This window comes from Bos mutus, chromosome 8, assembly GCF_027580195.1.
Source record: "Bos mutus isolate GX-2022 chromosome 8, NWIPB_WYAK_1.1, whole genome shotgun sequence".
Lineage (NCBI taxonomy): Eukaryota > Metazoa > Chordata > Mammalia > Artiodactyla > Bovidae > Bos > Bos mutus.
Window position 1 is genome coordinate 86,990,973 of NC_091624.1, and position 13,180 is coordinate 87,004,152.

The following is a 13,180-nucleotide window of genomic DNA, read 5'->3' on the forward strand; positions in this document are numbered from 1 at the left end:
TACTGGTATGTCATGATGTAAAGAGGTAGAAAGATGCCCTGTGAAGCAGCCCTGGGCAGAGAGGCCCAAAAACAAGACTCCAGATCAGGCCTGAGGCACCCCTACCAGGATGAGGAGGCAACAAGAGAGTTAGGCTGAAATATCCCCAGAGGTCGCAAGAGACATGGCCTGCTCTGAGTAGACAGCACGTGGCATGAACACACAGATCTGCAGATTCAATCCCCCCAAAATGAAGTTTATTCTTTGGCACTTCATACTTGGCAAGGGACGATCATAATGTCAATTTATACAATGATTAAACTAGTAAAATACATCTGGATGGGAAGGAAACCTCAGAGACCAGCTTTGATTCCATGAGCACAAGGTAAAGGGCCCAAGATGGGGAGACAGCAGAGGGAGGGTTAGGGGACTTAATTAGCCAGTGATTAAATGTCATTTTCCTTGAGTCAAGTGATTCTCATTTTATTCAAGTGTCCAGGAAACGACGATGAATTTTTTTTTTTCATTTTTGGGGAATTCTTTTTTTTTTTTCTTTTTTGGTCCAATGAATAGCTCAACCATATGATTTTATAAGTATTGTGCAATTTCTAAATTACAACCTTTAAAAATCAGGCTGACACTGTCAACTCCTGCTGGTTTGGATTTTCTGAATCACCTACAGAAAAACGGCTGATCCGCCGAGAGCCTGTCTGAGAAACGGGCCTGTATATTCTGTGCCCCAAAGCATCTATTTCCTCAAAGATGTAGCCAGGAGGCTCAGGGTATGAAGCCAGGCACCTGCTCATTTCCTTAGGAGTAAAGCTGATGGTGTATGTGGTCTGGCCCTCCACAGGGATATTTCCTTGGGGCCCAGACCAGACGGGCTTGCAGCTTTTGGTCATCATGGGCAGGTGGGGCACGTAGTGGGCTCGTGTGGTGGTCAGGCAGTCCAAGGGCTCAGTGGGAAGGTTCAACTGGGGGATGGGCTTGGCTGGCTCTGTCCGCGTGCTGGCCCACTGCTTGTAGTCCTCTTTGGTCGTGGTGGAGCCTTCAAAGCGGCCACCCTTCTTGACCGAGAGCGCAGGCCGGCAGGACTCAGCTGGGGCACCCTTAGGGTACGTGTAGTGGGTCTGCACTGTTGTCAAAAGGTCCATCTTCTCTTCAGGAGGGACATACATGGAGGGAGGTTTGGAGAACACCTGGGGCGTTGGCCAGGCTTGGTACTTATCTCGAAATTCAGTGGTGTTGGAGAAGGGCGTGTCGAGCCCATAAGGCCTGGCAGGAGGTTTCAAGCTCTTGGCTGGCTCCCCCATCAGACCCCGGTATGACTCTTTGTGGGTCGTGAGGCTTTCAAAGGGGATTTCACAGGGTCTGAACTTCTCTGACTCATGCACAAAGCGCTTCTCCAAGGGGTGGGCCACGTAGCTCATCTTGTAGTTTGTCAGATCCTCCAGGGGGACGTTACAGAGCTTGGGCACAGCTGGAGGCTTACAGCTCCTGGTGTTCACCAGGCCCTTCATGGAATAGTCGTCCTGCTGTGTGGTGCGACTATCAAACTTGGTTGATGCTGGCCGGTAGTGGTGAGGTGGACGAAGCAGCTCGCGTCTTGGTTGGTTCCAGGGTAAATAGTCGGCTGAAAATAAAGCAGAAGTGTTGATTATTCATAAATCCAATCACTCAACCTGCATGTATTCCCAGAAGCCCCAAAGCCACAAGCCAGTCTTCAGGGAGATGTTACAGGAAACAGAGGAAAACCAGACTAGATCCCTGCCACCACCTCAACCAAGGGCTTGATGTTTCAACTTGGTGGTATTTGCAGATTATCGTGCAGCAGAAGGCTTCTCAGGTGGTGCTAGTGGTGAAGAACCCGCCTGCCAATGCAGAAGATGTAAGAGATGCAGGTTCGATCCCTGGGTCAGGAAGATCTCCTGGAGGACGGCATGGCAGCCCACTCCAGTATTCATGCCTGGAGAATCCCCACGGACAGAGGAGCCTGGAGGGCTACAGTCCATGGGGTCACAAAGAGTCGGACATGACTGACGTGACTTAGCACGCACACAGATGCAGAAAAGACTACTTTATAGGAGTCTCATCACACCCACAATGCTGCATGGAGGGACTGTAGAGGGTCCACAGCCACGAGTGGACCCATGGAACGGATTCCAACAGAGTCCAACTGCTGGTTTTCCCTCATCCGAGAACAGTTCCATTCCTCTAAGGGAAGGTGCCCTCTGTGAATCAGCAAAGAGTGACTGGGAAACTACATGCAGAGCAGTGAGACCAAGGATTCACAACCCAGCCCTGCTGGGCCACCAGCCAGACCTGCTAGGCCTTCTGGTCATCCATGGGGCAATCACCATTATGTTCCTATCATCACACATACACTCCACATACATCAAATACGGCACTCCAGGGGAATAAGGGGGACTATGTTGGCTAACCAACTCTGAATCCACAGGGAATTCTCTTGCCTACAACTTTACAAAGAGAACAAAAGCAGTCTTTGAGGTATATAGCTAATACCAGTGGAGTCCACAGGCACACGTTTTTTAAACAGCTTTCTTGAGGTATAATTTGTATAAATATAAATGCACCATTTATACTTATATAAATATAAAATGCACCATCTCACACACATAATTTAATAATTTCTACACAGTTGTGCAACAACTTATAATCAAAATCTAGTTATGCCGAATCCCTTGCTGTACCACATAAATTAACAAAACATTGTAAATCAACTATACTTCAATAAAAAAATTTTTTTTTAATCTAGTTATAGAACATTTCCATCACCACCCTAAAAATCCAATCAAGCCAATTTGCAATCTTCATTCTCATCCCTGGGCAATAATTAATCATTTCTTGGTCACTATAAATGTGCCTTTTCTGGATATTTTCTATAAATGGAATTGCACAATATATCGTGTTTTGTATTGGCTTCATCCACGAAGCATAATGTAAAGGAGGTTCATCCCTGTAACAGCATGCATCAGCTGACTCCCTTTTATTGTTGAATAGTACTGGAATAAATTTTGTTTATCCATTCATCATTTGATGGGCATTTGGATTGTTTTCATCATTTCGTTATTATGAAAATTTCTGCTGGAACATTTATAGACAAGTGTTTGTGAGGATATATCTTTTCATTTTCCTTAGGTCGATACCAAGAAGCGAAATTGCTAGGCTATATGTTTAATTTATGTTTAACTTTTCAACATATGGCCAACTTCTCCAAAGCGGGTGTGCCACTTCACATTCCTACCAAGCAATGTATGAAAGTTCTCATTTCTCCACATCTTCAACACTTGTTATTACGATTTGTTTTTTAATTATAGGCATTCTATAGTGGGTGTTTAGCGGTATCTCATTGTATTTTAATTTACATTGCCCTAATGATTAAAATTTTTGAGTGTCTGTGTATGTGCTTGTTAGCCATTCATTTGTCTTTGGTAAAATATCTACCTAAATCTTTTGCCCATTTTCTAACACAGTTGTTTGTTTTATTTTTGAGTTGTGAGTTATTTTTGTATTCAAGACTACAAGTCCAATGCCAGATATGCAATTTGTAAATATTTTTTCCCAATCTGTCACTTACCTTTTCATTTTCTCGCTCAGTTCAATTCAGTTCAGTTGCTCAGTTGTGTCCAACTCTTCCCAACCCCATGAATCGCAGCACGCCAGGCTTCCCTGTCCATCACCAACTCCTGGAGTTCACTCAAACTCAGATCCATTGAGTTGGTGATGCCATCCAGCCATCTCATCCTCTGTCGTCCCCCTCTCCTCCTGCCCCCAATCACCCCCAGCACCAGAGTCTTTTCCAATGAGTCAGCTCTTCGCATGAGGTGGCCAAAGTACTGGAGTTTCAGCTTCAGCATCATTCCCTCCAAAGAAATCCCAGGGCTGATCTCCTTCAGAATGGACTGGTTGCATCTCCTTGCAGTCCAAGGGACTCTCAAGAGTCTTCTCCAACACCACAGTTCTTCAGCGCTCAGTCTTCTTCACAGTCCAACTCTCACATCCATACATGACCACAGGAAAAACCATAGCCTTAATTAGACGGATCTTTGTTGGCAAAGTAATATCTCTGCTTTTTAATATGCTATCTAGGTTGGTCATAACTTTCCTTCCAAGGAGTAAGTGTCTTTTAATTTCATGGCTGCAGTCACCATCTGTAGTGATTTTGGAGCCCAGAAAAATAAAGTCTGACACTGTTTCCACTGTTTCCCCACCTATTTCCCATGAAGTGATGGGACCGGATGCCATGATCTTTGTTTTCTGAATGTTGAGCTTTAAGCCAACTTTTTCACTCTCCACTTTCACTTTCAAGAGGCTTTTTAGTTCCTTTTCACTTTCTGCCATAAGGGTCGTATCATCTGCATATCTGAGGTTATTGATATTTCTCCTGGCAATCTTTATTCCAGCTTGTGTTTCTTCCAGTCCAGTGTTTCTCATGATGTACTCTGCATATAAGTTAAATAAGCAAGGTGACAATATACGGCCTTAACATACTCCTTTTCCTATTTGGAACCAGTCTGTTGTTCCATGTCCAGTTCTAACTGTTGCTTCCTGACCTGCATACAGGTTTCTCAAGAGGCAGGTCAGGTGGTCTGGTATGCCCATCTCTTTCAGAATTTTTCACAGTTTATTGTGACCCACATAGTCAAAGGCTTTGGCATAGTCAATAAAGCAGAAATAGATGTTTTTCTGGAACTCTCTTGCTTTTTCCGTGATCCAGCGGATGTTGGCAATTTGATCTCTGGTTCCTTTGCCTTTTGTAAAACCAGCTTGAACATCAGGAAGTTCACGGTTCACGTATTGCTGAAGCCTGGCTTGGAGAATTTTGAGCATTAATTTTCTAGCATGTGAGATGAGTGCAATTGTGCAGTAGTTTGAGCATTCTTTGGCATTGCCTTTCTTTGGGATTGGAATGAAAACTGACCTTTTCCAGTCCTAGTTCTTGCTAGTATCTTTTAAAACACACAGAGGTTTTTAATTTTTATAAAATTTACTTTTTCCCCCTATGTCTTAGTCTAAAAGATTTAAATTTTTAGCTCTTACATTTAGATCTCTGATCCTTTTTGAGTTAAATTTTTAGTATGGTGTGAAGTAAGGTCTAAGTTCATGTTTCTGCAAGTGGATATCCAATTATCTCAGCACCATTTGTGAAAAAGACAAATTTTCAGCTACTTTGGTTTGATTTTCATAAATAAAATTTAGAATCATACCATGCCAATTTCTTCAACAACAAAAAACCTGCTGAAATTTTGATAGGAACAGCACTGAATCTATAAATAAATTTGGGTGAACTGCACCTTAAACTGCATTGAATCTTCAATCTACAAACATGGATTCTCACTACCTATTTTGATATTATTTCTCATTCTACAAGGCTACCATTACCCTGATAACCAGATAACCAAAACCAGACAAAGTTATTACCAAAAAAGGAAATTACAGGCCAATATCACTGATAAACGTAGATGCTAAAATCCTCAACAAAATACTAGCAAACAGAATCCAACAACACATTAAAAGGATCATATACCATGATCAAGTGAGGTTTATCCCAGGGATGCAATGCATATACTGATACTTCAGTATATGAAAACCAATCAATGTGATACACCACATTAACAAACTAAAGGATAAAAACCATATGATAATCTCAATTGATGTAGAAAAAAAATTCAACAAAATTAAACCAGTTTATGATTAAAAAAAAAAAAAACTTTCCAAAGAGTAGGCATGGGGGAACCTATTCTCAATATAATAAAAGCCAGATACAACAAACCCACAGCAAACATTATTTTCAATTTTTGAAAAACTGAAAGCATTTCTTTAACATCAGGAACAAGATGAGGGTGCCCACTCTCACCACTATTATTCAACATAGTTTTGGAAATTCTATCCACAACAATCAAAGAAAAAGAAATAAAAGGAATCCAAACTGGAAAAGAAGAGGTAAAACTCTCACTGTTTGCAGATGACATGATATTATACATAGAAAATCCTAAAGATGCCACCAGAAAACTACTAGATCTATTTCAATGAAGAATTTAGTAAAGTCACAAAACACAAAATTAATACACAGAAATCTCTTGCATACTTATACACTAACAACAAAAATATCAGAAAGAGAAGGAAACAATCACATTTATCATTGCAACAAAAAGAGTAAAATACCTAGGAATAAACCTACCTAAGACAAAAGAGCTGTATACAGAAAACTATAAGACACTGATGAGAGAAATCAAAGATGACACAAACGGTGGAGAGATATACCATGTTCTTAGACTGGAAAAATCAATACTGTGAAAGTGACTATACTACCCAAAGCAGTTTACAGATTCAATGCAATCCCTATCAAAATTACCAGTGGTATTTTTCACAGAGCTGGAACAAAAAATTTTATAATTTGCATGGAAACACAAAAGACCCCAAACAGCCAAAGTAATCTTGAGAAGGAAAAATGGAGCTGGAGGAATCAGGCTCCCTGACTTCAGACTGTGGTCATTGCTTAGTTTCTAAGTCATATCCAAATCTTTGTGATGCCATGGACTGCAGGCTTTTCTGTCCATGGGATTTTCCAGGCAAGAATACTAGAGTGGGTTGCCATGCCCTCCTCCAGGGGATCTTCCCAACCCAGGGATCAAACTCACGTCTCTTATATCTCCTGCATTGGCAGGAGGGTTCTTTACCAATAGAGCCACCTAGGAAGCCTGCAGACTATACTACAAAGCTACAGTAATCAGTATAGTATGGTACTGGCAGTTTTTTCTTTTTAATTGATCTTACTTTTAGGCCTAGATTCCTAAGAGCTACCCTCTATCACAGCATAGTTTCGTAATCAGCCTCTGATTAACCAGAAGTTATACATAAGCACCCTCTTCCTACTGGCTCAGACGGTAAAGAATCCACCTCCAATGTGGGAGACCTGAGTTCAATCCCTAGGTTGGAAAGATCCCCTGGAGGTGGGCATGGCAAACCACTCTGGTATTCTTGCCTAGAGAATTCCCATGGACAGAGGATCCTGGTGGGCTGCAGTCCATGAGATCACAGACTTGGACACGAATGAGTGACTAAGCACACATACTTAGGCACCTTAAGCCACTAAGGTTTTCACCATTTGCTAATGAATCTGTGTGTGAGTTGGAGAATACAGTCAAAGATTGTACAGTTTGCAACTTTTTCCCAGCTTTTGTTTTCTGCCATGCGGTCTCGTATCTCCTCTGCATATGCACCAGGCATCATATTCAGCCACAAAAGATGAGTAAATAACTAGACCCTTTCTCTGATCTCTTGAGCCTGCACACTGCCTTGCCCATATGCACAGTCTTCCAGACCATCAGGAATATGTATGAGCTTCTCAAGGCCCACCTCTGAGTCTGTCTCATTCTCTGAGTCTCTTTGGTAAATTTCTGACTGATCTACTGGTCTGTTGCTTGTTTCAAGTAGTACTGCAACCTCAAACTAACCGCAGAGGCTGTCTTCCCTAATTTTTTTGCCATTAATGTCACTATTGTTTTTACTGAATTGCCTGAGTACGCACTTTTCTCCAATCAGCCCTCACTGGCAGCAAAGTTGCTGGTTTTCGCAGCCTAGCCTGCCCAAGCAGAACTACCACACAGATGGAACTTGAGGGAGGGGTGATGGAAGCAGCTCCAGGATAAAACACCACACATTCCCACTGTTCATAACATTTTTAGTAGTTTTTCTTGAATAAATGGTTCTCAACTTGTTGTACCCCTTTGGTTGAGTTCCAGAGTCCTAAAATGGTTGGTTTTTACTGTTTTGTCCAGTTTTATTGTTGCTTTTTGGGGAGAGAATTTGTCAAGTTCCTCACTCTGCCACGCTGTAAGTCCTGACATCCCCACCCCTAGGCACACTCTTAAGCTTATTTCAGGCTAATAATACTACCAACTATTTATTTTAAATTGGTTTCATTTTAATTGAAAATCTAATCTTTCTCCAAGAGCTATTAATGGCTCTATCAGCATCTTGAAAGCATTAGGGGGCCTTAGAGGGAACCATCTTGCTGAATATAAACCACATGTTTCCCCCTCAGACTTCAAGCCTCACTGAAATGAGGGTATCTACCTGTAGATGCCTACACACTGCCTCAAGGTACATGGGGGGTGGGTAGGACAGGGTTTTCTGGCCCTCTCCCGTGATGGATGAAGTGTTAAGAAAACAGGTTCCTAAACTGAGAGTTGCCTCATATGATTTCTGATACCCAACAATACAGTGGAAACCACATTATTATCCAACCTCCCAACTTCCTCCACCCAGCGTATATAACAAAAAAACCTCAGAATTCCACATGACAAACCATTCACATGCCTGAAAAGCCATCAGTAAAAGCCCTTCAGGGCCAGGGTGTCATGTGCGTAATTGGCAAGAACCTCTTTAAAAGGGATTCCATTCAATAATGTGTCTAAAAAAAAAAAAAAATAGCTAAACCTAAAGCTGAGCATCAAGTAATTACACTCTCAATCTTTCCAATTGCACAGTGTTTTGAAAATGTCAAAATTACAACCAAATGCTGCTGGAGCAAATTTTACTAGTGGTTTTCTGGAGGCCAGTAAAGGCACTGGCCATAAGAGTAGTAAGAGAAAACTTTGCATATTTTTCCTATGCAACAATAGCAAGCAGAGCATATAGACATAACATAGATGCACCCATTGAAATACATCTATTTAATGACCTTGATCTTTGGTTTCTACCCCACCTTCCCTTTGGAAGGAGAACCAATGTATAGACACAAAACCATAAAGACTGCTACAGAAGACTTATTAAAGCAATACTATTTCCATAAGAGAAACAAGTCATCACATGAGCAATAAGCCAACAGATAAGGCAAGGATGTGGCCCCTCAAACGTGCACGAGGTTGTGCAGGAGGCGAAGAGCAAACGTCCTGGGCCTTCCCCAAGCTTCACTCCTGCCCTCGGCCGGCACCCGCCGAGTAACAGACCTGGTGGGGATATGTGCAACTGTAATGCCAAACTATGTCACCGGGAGCCCTTGTAAATAGAGACCTAGAAGTATTCATTCATTTATTACCTCACTAAACACATCTTCACCGCAGCATCCCCTGTGCTAAAAGTGGAAAATAAATGTTTGGCATTTAAGGCCAAGTTTTGGAAGCCACTATATCCTAGAGGAGTAATGGAAAAAATTAACCACTGAGATTATATGATATGGTAAGTATTATTCAAAAAACTAGGTTACACATAGGTTACAACTGACACCGAATGACAGATGTTTTCTTTGACTACAAACTGAATTGATTTTAAACCTGAATTTCAGAGAACTATGAAACCTACCCTCAGGTACATATGTAGCCAGAATAAACCCAAAAGGTCTAAGCATGCCTGGTTCAGAACAGTCCTGTTGCCACTTCCTTCAGTCTGTGTAAGTACACTTTTGGTAGGAATGTAAGTTGGTGCAGCCACTAAGAACAGTATGGAGGTTCCTTAAAAAACTAAAAACAGGGCTTCCCTGGTGGCTCAGTGGTAAAGAATCCACCAGCCAATGCAAGAGACATGGGTTCGATCCCTCATCTGGGAAGATCCCACATCCATCTGAGCAATTAAGAGTGTGTGCCAAAATTACTGAGCCTGTGCTCTAGAGCCCAAGAGCCGCAACCACTGAAGCCCACGTGCCCTAGAGCCCATGCCCCACAACAAGAGAAGCCACTGCAGTTAGAAGCCACACACTCAACCGGAGAGCAGCCCCTGCTTGCTGAAACTAGAGAAAAGCCTGCACAGCAGTGAAGACCCAGAACAGTCATAAATAAATAAATAAAAGTATTTTTTAAAAAAGAGTGAGAACGTATCTTTTTTGGGGGAAAAAATGAAAAACAGAGCTGCCATTTGATCCAGCAATCCCACTACCGGGCATATATCTGGGAAAAAAAAAAAACAACAACAATTTGAAAAGATACATGCACCCTCAATGTTCACTGCAACACTATTTACAACAACCAGGTCATGGAAGCAACCTAAACGTCCACCAACAGAGGAGTGGATAAAGAAGATGTGGTACATGTATACAATGGAGTATTACTCAGCCATAAAAAAAAAAAAAACCAAAATCATGCCAATTGCAGCAACATGGACGGACCTAGAGATTATCACACTAAGCGAAGCAAGTCAGACAAATACAATATGGTATCACTCATATGTGGAATCTAAATAAAAGCATACAAATAAACTTATCTATAAAATAGAAATAGAATTACAAATGTAGAAAATAAACTGTTACCAGGGGGACAGAGGGAAGGAATAAACTGGAATACTGGGATTGACATATACACACTATTATATATAAAATAGATAACAAAGAAGGACCTACTCTATAGCACAGGGAACTCTACTCAATACTCTGTAATGGCTCATATGGGAAAAGAATCTAAAAAAGAGCGGAGTCGATATATAACTGATTCACTTTGCTGTACAGAAGAAACTAATACTACAGTGTAAATCAACCGTACTTCAATTTAAAAAAAAAATGTAAGTCTGTGCCAGCAGACAAATTTCTGGTACCTATTAACTGCTTTAAAAAAAAGAAAATAGGGTTTTCTCAATACTAACTTTTTCAGTAAGGCAAAGTCAGCCATGACTCAGTTTTACCAGTAGAATACTATTCTCTGGTTTGCAGAGGGTAATTTGAGATGTAAATGTTTGGAGAAGGGGAAGAATATGGCAGATTAGATATTTTTTTCTGTGTGTTGATTTTGAGGGGGGATTATTTTGCGGGAGGAGAGGAGGGAGATATCCTTTTAAATAATACCACTGGGATACTCCATCCTTGTCAACGACTAAGGAAAGCGGGGAGTATTTCTCAGCCCTAAATCTCTCCTTGTACCCAGGGCAAGGTGGAGAGGGGAAGCTGAGCTGAGCAGACAGCTGTTCTGAGGAGCCTCTGATTCTGTCAAGACTTGTAAATCCAGGAAGCCCACAGGGAGGATGTAGAGAGGAGAGGATGCGGTCAGATGAGCCCTACCAGAAGCCCTGCCTCCTCACCCATCAAAGGGAAGTGCTCACTTGGGCTCTGTTTTTTTCCTGCCTGCTCAGTGTCCATTTTTTGCCCTCCTATAAACACTGGGATGAAAAGCGAAACAGAGGAGCCCTGCAGAGGCCAAAGTGCCACCCCACAACGTGCCTCATTGGGCTGACTCCTTAATACAACATCTGCCATGGTGCCTGCCTTGTTGAGGGTAACAGACAAAGAAAAAGGCAGACCCCTGCTCTCTTAGAGCCTGCAATCTAGCCAAAGAGACAAACGTTAAACTAAATTACAAAATGAATTACGAAACAAGGTAGGATAAGTCAGCCTTCAAGCACCTTACAGGATGTGTCTGGTCTGGCATGGGGGAAGGTCTGGGGCACCTTCGGAAGGTGTGATGCTTCTGCCCTTTGCAGAAGGATGAGCACTGGAGAGGGGACGGGAGGGTGGCTCTCTAAAGAGGGAAGGGCAGTGCAACATGCCCTGAGACAGAAAAGAAGTGGAGCAAAGCAACTGAAAGCAGCTCCTGTGGCCAGAGTAGAGGGGCTCAGGGAGGAGGAGCAAATCTTTAAGGCAGCAGAGGAGTGGGCAAAGGTGGGGGAGTTTATCCTAAGAACTGGAGTGATTATTTGAAGAGTTTTAGGTAGAGAAGAGGTCAGGTGAGATTTCTATATTCAAAAGATCTCTCTGCTTGCTTTCTGTGGCCAACAGAGATGAGCTGATAAGGTTGGAGAGACGCGCAGCTAGGCGTCCAGCAGTACACATGGAGAAGGCAGGGTTTGGTTGTTACCAGGAGGATGCAACAGAAGGACAGAAGAAGAGAGGGGCTGCAGTGATAAAACATGGAATAAGCTGCATGGGAACAGACACAGGAGGGGCTGATGATGATAAGGAAGGTTGAGGCATCAGTGGGCTGGAGGTCCCAGTGAGGCCAAGGACTGTCACAGGGGGAGTAAATACAAGAGCCAAAAGGACCAGATGGTGGAGGGCACGAAGGTGGAGCTGTTTGGGGATTTGACAATGTCCAGAATGTGGCTTGGCAGAAAGTGGCTATGGAAGAGTAAAAGATAATAGATGACACTAAAGAAAGTAAAAGGACAAAAGAAAAGCAAAAGCAGAGATACTCAGCCACATTTAGAATCTTCCAGAATGACAGATTAACAGCTCCTGGAAGGGCTTCAGGAAGATTCTAACATCCCCTCCAGCCTCTCCACCTCCCCATGGCCAAGTGTTAAGCTTGACTAAGCCACTACTGGGGGCTTCCCTGGTGGTCCAATGGTTAAGACTCCACGCTTCCAATGCAGAGTTGCGGGTTAGATCACTGGTTAGGGAACTAAGGGGCTTCCCTGATAGCTCAGTTGGTAAAGAATCCACCTGCGATGCAGGAGACCCCAGTTTGATTCCTGGGTTGGGAAGATTCACTGGAGAAGGGATAGGCTACCCACTCCAGTATTCTTAGGCTTGTCTTGTGGATCAGCTGGTAGATAACCTGCCTGCAATGTGGGAGACCAGGGTTTGATCTCCAGGGACGATCCCCTGGAGAAGGGAAAGGTTACCCAACTCCAGTATTCTGGCCTGGAGAATTCCATGGACTGTATAGTCCATGGGGTTGCAGAGTCAGACACGACTGAGCAACTTTCACTTTCACAGGGAACTAAGATCCCATGTGCTGCATGATGCAGCCAAATTTTTAAAATACCACTATCACCACAGGCACGCAGACATCACAGACATGTGACAGGGACAGTTTTGCGCGTATTCTTAGGGTGACCATGTACATCATAAGCAGCACAGTTACTGATCACAAACCTGGCCTCCACCCATCCCCATGGCATCAGTCCTGTGGCTCGTGCTCCATAGAGTGAATGACTGCTACCTGCTGCACACACCACTCGATACCCTGTCTCTCCTACCAGACTACAAGGTCAAGGTCAGGTCATTATGCTTCCCTCACGGGTCCTAATACCATGCCTGGAATGCAGAAAATGCCCAATAAAGGAGGAAATTAGCAAAACTAATTTACGAAGTTCAGAGTCAGCACAGTGGTCCTCTTCTGGGTAGGGACGGTAACTAGAAGGGAGTATCGATGCTATACATTTCAATCTGCATCCTGTTTCCATGCGTATTCACTCAAAATTCATTGGTCTAATTTGCCTTTGTACTGTCAGCTATCTGGCAACTCACCAAGGG

At 42.9% G+C, this 13,180-nt stretch overlaps 1 protein-coding gene across 1 annotated transcript in view; it reads right to left on the reverse strand.

Annotated features, from left to right (window-relative positions):
* Positions 1 to 251: 251 nt before the first annotated feature.
* SAXO1 (stabilizer of axonemal microtubules 1) overlaps positions 252 to 13,180 on the reverse strand; it is a 113,202-nt gene continuing 100,273 nt past the window's right edge. The window contains exon 4 of the mRNA XM_005889556.2: positions 252 to 1,612. Coding sequence (XP_005889618.2) covers positions 609 to 1,612 — 1,004 coding nt within the window. The 3' untranslated portion in view covers positions 252 to 608. The remainder of the gene's footprint in view (positions 1,613 to 13,180) is intronic.